This window comes from Morone saxatilis, unplaced genomic scaffold (assembly GCF_004916995.1).
Source record: "Morone saxatilis isolate NCDOM2014 unplaced genomic scaffold, NCSU_SB_2.0 Contig19, whole genome shotgun sequence".
Lineage (NCBI taxonomy): Eukaryota > Metazoa > Chordata > Actinopteri > Moronidae > Morone > Morone saxatilis.
Genome location: NW_023339751.1, coordinates 18,707,174 through 18,713,785, shown reverse-complemented (window position 1 = coordinate 18,713,785; position 6,612 = coordinate 18,707,174). Strand labels below are relative to the sequence as shown.

Here is a 6,612-nt window from a genome sequence, read left to right as displayed (position 1 = left end):
AGTGTTTCCCACCGAGGACGTTGTCTCTGTGTGTCAACAGATTGCTGTCAGACGTGTTGGCCACATTTCCTTGTTCATTTAGTTTGTTCTTCATTGACAAATTTCTCTCAACATACGGAGCCAAAGGGCAGCAACTAGAGAGAAAAACTACGTCTGAATCTGTCTTATGAAAAGTTGGCTGATGTGTAACATGCTAAGAAAATACATAGTGTGGTTATTGATAGAAAAAAATCTAAACCTTACTCATGACCTTTGACCTTTCAAACAGGAATCACAGATGAAGATGTAAGAAATAATGCTCTCTCTGACTGTGAGGTAATTTATTTGCAAATATTTTCTACTTCAGTAAATCAGCTATACAGAAGATATATCTGTAGGTAGTATGGTTGCTATATATTAATACACAGTATTAAGGTGGTGATCCTTAACTTAACCGGGCTTTCATATTTAATGAAGGTAATAAAACACAGATATGACCGTAAATCATTGTTGTGTCTCCGAATGAGGAAATATGTAATGTTTTTTAGGCTTTATGGGGTATGCATGAGAAATTATATATATTTCTTTTGTTTGCCAAAAAGTCATTTAAAGACAAAGAAATGAACAATGAGTTATCCTTCATAGTGATGTTATTTTTGTGTCCAGTTGGGTCTAACTCTGTGTTACAACAAACCTTTATAAAAATCCAATAACAGAAATCCTCATAGAGTCAAGATCAATCACAGACATGGAGCAGATGTAAATCCATTGTATTTAATTATGTTTTACAGCTGACAGAAGTAACGCAAATGTTTGGTAGTAGACTTCAGAAACGTCATCAAATTATGTTCATAAGAAATTCTCATAAAATAAGTCAAAGTCAGGAAGTATCAGTGATAAAACAGTGTTAGTTTCTGGTCTGGTATCTCTGGACACACATCAGAACATTCATGTTGAGGATATTTGACCAAAGGTTAACCATGAATATAACATTTATCCTAACTTCAGTCTCAGCAGAGTGCTGATGTTTGTCTCAGATCTCAATCTGCAGTTGTTTTAGAGTATCAAATTATAATGTTTTTGTCTAAAGAGGCTTTTTCAGGAAGCATACGTTGCACCGTAATTAAGTACTTTTCTTAATGAAAAAACTGTAGCATGATATTTATGCAAAGTACATCTCATTCACTGACTGGAATGATGACTGATAACTTAACACTATTCAGTTTTCCTGGGAACAAGATAATTCCAATTACTATTATTTGTAAGTAATTATGTCTCTTTGATGTCTTTAATGGTCCGGACATATTTGTCTATAATATTTTGGGGATCTGGCTTGTGAAGATCAGTGAAACAAACCTATAAAACATACAACCTCCCCCTGAGGGGAAACAGTATCAGTCCAATCAGAGCCATCATTAGATGTGATAAAGCTTCCACAAAAACACAGCACAGCTGTTGCACAGAGGAGAGAAAAAAACAGATAACCTGGATAATAGCAAGTGCTGGAGGCTTGATTCATTTCCAAATGTTAACAAGGCCGTTTCACAGCTCCAGCATGCCGCGCAGTATGTTAATACCACTAATAAGCCTATCTCTGCGAGTCATCTCGGATGGCAAAGATTTGAGCGTGAGGCGGTGTTTTACAATAAAGCTGCTGGCCACATTTTAAATGAAGCATAACTATTTATGATTTTACAAAGCTGACATAATTGCTTAAAGGGTAACTGAGGAGAGCATTCGGTCTCGTACTTTGTTTTCTGTATTATGAAAGAGGAGATTTCACTGTTTGCATGTCAAAAAGGCTACTGTGTAGGCCATCAGAGAGATGGGAGGAACTCGTGCTCGCCTGTTAAGCAATTTTGCAGCTTTTATTCAAGCTGTCAAGTCAAACAATCAGGAGATAATGCAGCCTTGGTTTGTAAATTATAAACGTGTCAAGAGATGCACTAAAGGCATCGACAGATGCCACTTATCTCCAGCAGGCTCTGCAGTGTGACTGTATCATCAGAAGGAAAATATAACATTTTGATGTTTACATAAGAGAAGTATTAGTATCAGTCAGAAATGTAATTCCTTTCACCCATCCCTCTCGCAGGGGATTGACTCCCCAAAAAACATACAATGATTTTTTTTAAAGCTAACAAAACAAAAAAAGGAGCAGAAAAGCATCCTCACTGATCTTCTGTCCATTTCCAACATCGCTTCTTGTATATTTTTTGGTGGAAATCCTCTTAGAATGCAAAGTAAATAGATTACGATACAGTGAGGGATTAGGGCTCGCGCGGCGCTGTCAGATTAGTCGGTGAGCGCAGCGCGTCGACAGCTCTGACACGGCTATGGCTGCTGTTCAGGAAAGGGGCTCCGCGCGATGCTTTAAAGACGCTGGTTGGCTCCTATTCATGAATAAAACTGTGGCCCGTAATCTTGGCCGACACACACATATATACACACACACACACACACACACACACACATACACACACTCACACAGAGGAAGCCTGGAACATTCAATATCAGTGGTGATGGAAATATAATGGAAGTCTTTATTTTTTCAGGCTGATTAATGGCAAGGTTTAAAACACTTTCTGTCATGTTTTTAAAGGCAACCTGGTGTAACTGTTTTCTTTTAAGGTTCATTTAGTTTAGACTTCAATAAGAGAGAAAATAACCTCTGTGGAGCTGCTCTGTGTTTTTAACTTGACTGAAATTTCACAGATATACTAAAACAGGTCTAAAATGTACAAATTACAGATAAAATTGGTAATACAGAACTAATGTATTTACATTTAATACTCATGTAGTAATTCACTTTTATCATAAATATTAATCTACTGTACAATGATAAGCATTTGAGTTTCAATCCAGGTAATATAGGTAGGTAACTTCTTGGTATATAGAAGTACAGACAAAGAGAGCCTGTTATTTGTGAGATGTTGTTGTGTCTCTCCAGTGTCCCACTGGGATTAATAAAGTGTTCTTATCGTATCTTACTTGTTACTAGTTTTTTTTTTTAAACCATTCCCAAATGGACCATGTGAAGCATCCCGGGGTCTTCATCTTCCTGAGAGAGAACAAAGACAAATTTTACGATTTATAAACCTGAGCAGTGTGTGAATGTAAATACAGCACATGGAGCTTTTAGAGGATCTGTACTGTGCTACACTGCACCACGTCCTCTTTATCCTGCATTCACACCTGAAAGCTCAAGTCTTGAAGCCTTCAGCATCATGAATTTTTAAGGTAATATGAGCTTGAGGACAGTAACTGCACACACACACACACACACACACACACTATGAGCTAGGATGGGATATGATTCTAGATAACTTTTCTGACAAACAGACATGGTACAGCCTTGTGAATTCTGTCGGCAGAAATCAAAATAAAAGTCAATATTGGGTCAATCAACTTACATTCTTGTTGTCTCTGTCACCTTCACTGCTTCCTGCAGAACAAAATCAAATGACAGAAGATGTTGGAGGATGTTTGACGTTCCTGTAAACCAGCCGTGACACTTTAAACAAGTACAACAACCAAACATTAGACATGCACAATCACACATGGCAGCCCTACAGCACATAAACACACACACACACACACACACTCGGCTGAATGCCTGAACAGGTTACATGCTCACTCATTGGGTCGGACATGTCGCCTTTTCTGGGTTTTAACGAATGTAAACTGTTGTCACTCATGGCGATCTCTCTTGCTCTGAGCTCTGTGTTAATAAGGTTATGATTGACATTAAAACCCCAGCGTGCCTTATACAGATATTTAAAAAGCTGATGCAAATTCCCCCCAATAGCCTACAGTCCGGATTATCAAACGACAGAGTGATTTGATAGCGAGACAATTGCTAATCACCCGAAAAATGGAATTATTAAAATGGAGAGAGCAGGATGGAGGAGAGGAGGAAGTGAGGAAGAAGCAGTGATGTTTTCTTAATGGGTGTTTTTCCTAAATGACCAGTTAGTCATCTCAGACATCTGAGACCGGCAGAGGAGAGCACTCAGGCTACGTTTAGAGAATAAAACAGGCTGAATGTCGCCGGAGAATTGTTGCAGGGCTTAAAACGTGACCTGAAACCGACATGTTGAATATGATTAGATTTAATATAATGGGCTGACTCTCTCGCTCTCTCTTAGCTGCTGCTGCATACAGGGTGAACAGGTTTGTTGTAGGTGGTTTGGGGAGAATTTAGAGCAACATTGAGGGTGGTTTTGTTTAAAGGTCGAAAAAGAAAAAGATAGATTTTACAATAATTAAAACTATTTCCATTTGGGTGTGGCTTTTTTTTTTTTTTTTTTTACAGGTAAGGGTGACTCCTGGTTCATTATGATGGTTGATCAAATCTGTGATTGGTCAGAAGTTTTTAGGGTTTTCAAAGGTGCAAGGTAACCTTTGAATATGCAATGACAAAGACAAGACATTTTACTTTACACAAACTTTTTTAAAAGAGACCTCCATTTTAGCAACAAACTTCTATAACATTGTTGGTTTTTAAATAAAGGCTTAAAATCGATCTAACAGAACCAGATATATCATCTTTTTTTGCCCAAATCCTGATGCCCATAATAAAAATCCATTGACGACAGTTCTACTGCACATTCAGGTATGTTATGCTAGTAGCAGCTAATGGAGCCTTAAGAAGAGATGAGGAGGAGGCCACCGAGGTCTAATAAACTCACTTCTTTCTAACTCCACCCTCCCATATTGACATTGAGTATTTAAAACCTGTAAACAGACGGCGCAGTTTAAGGCGCAGTTCCCCTTCATTCATCTGCAACTCAAAAATCGAGACACAGCTGAAGAAAGACCTGATGTTTCGGGCTTGTGGTTTCCTTCAAGGATACATGAAGCTTCATGAAAAAACCTCTAACATTTCTCATTTATCAGGTTGCTCCAAAGATCAGTCTGAAGTAGCGGCCATTAATCTTCAGGTTAAATGCTGCTTATCTATATTCCTGTGATTCTTTCACCTAGAAAGGTTAAGCTCCAGCATTAGATAACTTTTCACAGACAAAACAGAGATACAGGTGCTTGAAGTATGACAGAAAGACAGACAGAAAGACAGACAGACCTGTTTGTCTCAGTGTCCTGAACACATCGGGGCTCACGGTCACACATATGCTCTCTGCCTGTGGTCTCCTCTGATTGGCTCTCCCATCAGCACTAAGGAACCAAAAGCAAAAGTTAGATCTGATGCTTTTTATTTAAAAAATAATGGTTAATTACATTAATGACACACAGCACAGAATACAATGCAGAGGGACAACTGCACAATAACCAGCTCCTTTTTCACAATCTATCTATCTATCTATCTATCTATCTAGATTTCTTGAATACAGACAACCTGGGTCTGAATTAGTTATATCATTTATATAATAGTTATTATATACTGGATGTTCTGGTAAAGAGAAATGGGAATAACAAATATGACTTTTCATTCAAGTAAAAGTGAAAGGTGAGTCCGTCAGTCAAACCTCAAAATGCAGCACTTTCTAGTTTACTGGAGCTGCTGTGAGGGGAGAATTTGGCACATCCAGCTCCTCTTCTTTCACTGATTTAGATGCATACAATGTATATATGTAGAGTGCATTGTCTTTTTTGCATTGTGGATGTTTGTTTTACAATGTTTCTGGTCCACCAGATTTCTCCTCTGATGAAAATGTAATTGTTCTCTGTTCACCTCCTCCCAAAAACATAAAACTGCTTGCATTACAATTTTGTTTTGCACAGGATGCAAAAAGTAGCAGAATCTAAAAACTTTAGAGAAACCATTCAGACCTTCTTTGAGACACCATCAACTTTGTTCAACAAGGCACTAATTTCCCAGGTCAATAGCTGAGCCACATGAGCGTGTATCAGGTGAAACACAAGTTGCTGAAAGCCAAAGATCACTATCAGTGTGATCTTTATTTTATCAATGGCAGTCTTGACGTACGTATCATCCTTCTCATTAATAATATATCAAGTGGTGAAAGAAGTATTCAGAGCAGTAGCAATACCACACTGTGAAAATACTCCACAAGTACAAGTCCTGCATTCAGTATTGTAAGTATTGTTAAAAGAAAAGTACTCATTATGCAGTAAAATGGTCCCTGTCAGTGTTTTACTATTATATTTGATGTTTTTGGATTAATATTACTAATGAAGATGTTTATATATATTAATATTTTTAAGGTTGATCTAGTTTTAACTACTTTAAATACTGTTGGGTAGTTTAATCTATGGCAATGCATCATATTCTATAATCATCATATGTTTGTAGTGTGGCTGTCCTGGAAGAACCACGTATCTCTAAAAGCAGAATCAGAATCAGGTTTATTGCCAAGTAAGTTTTCACATACGAGTAAAGTCAACAGTGACAATGCATTTTTGGAGATACATGGTTTTCACTGAACAGGAAGGGCATCAAAAATTGTAATCTGAAACTAGTTACTAAAGCTGTCAAACAAATGTAGTGGGGTAAGAAGTACAATATTTATGTATTGTTGTATGAATCGTTGTGTAAAGTGTGTGTATGCAAGTGCCAAAGATGAATTTCCATTTTGTGTAAATGTAATAGACAATAAATTAATCTAAATCTGATATTTTCCTCTGAGATGTAGTGCAGTAGAAGAAAAAAGT

At 37.4% G+C, this 6,612-nt stretch overlaps 1 protein-coding gene across 1 annotated transcript in view; it reads right to left on the bottom strand.

Moving 5' to 3' along the window:
• Nucleotides 1-779: 779 nt before the first annotated feature.
• wdpcp (WD repeat containing planar cell polarity effector) overlaps nucleotides 780-6,612 on the bottom strand; it is a 76,996-nt gene continuing 71,163 nt past the window's right edge. Inside the window, exons 18-20 of the mRNA XM_035663187.1 lie at nucleotides 5,063-5,154; nucleotides 3,393-3,424; nucleotides 780-3,040 (exon numbers count right to left, since the gene is read on the bottom strand). Of these exons, the coding sequence (XP_035519080.1) occupies nucleotides 2,990-3,040; nucleotides 3,393-3,424; nucleotides 5,063-5,154 (175 nt within the window). The 3' untranslated portion in view covers nucleotides 780-2,989. The remainder of the gene's footprint in view (nucleotides 3,041-3,392; nucleotides 3,425-5,062; nucleotides 5,155-6,612) is intronic.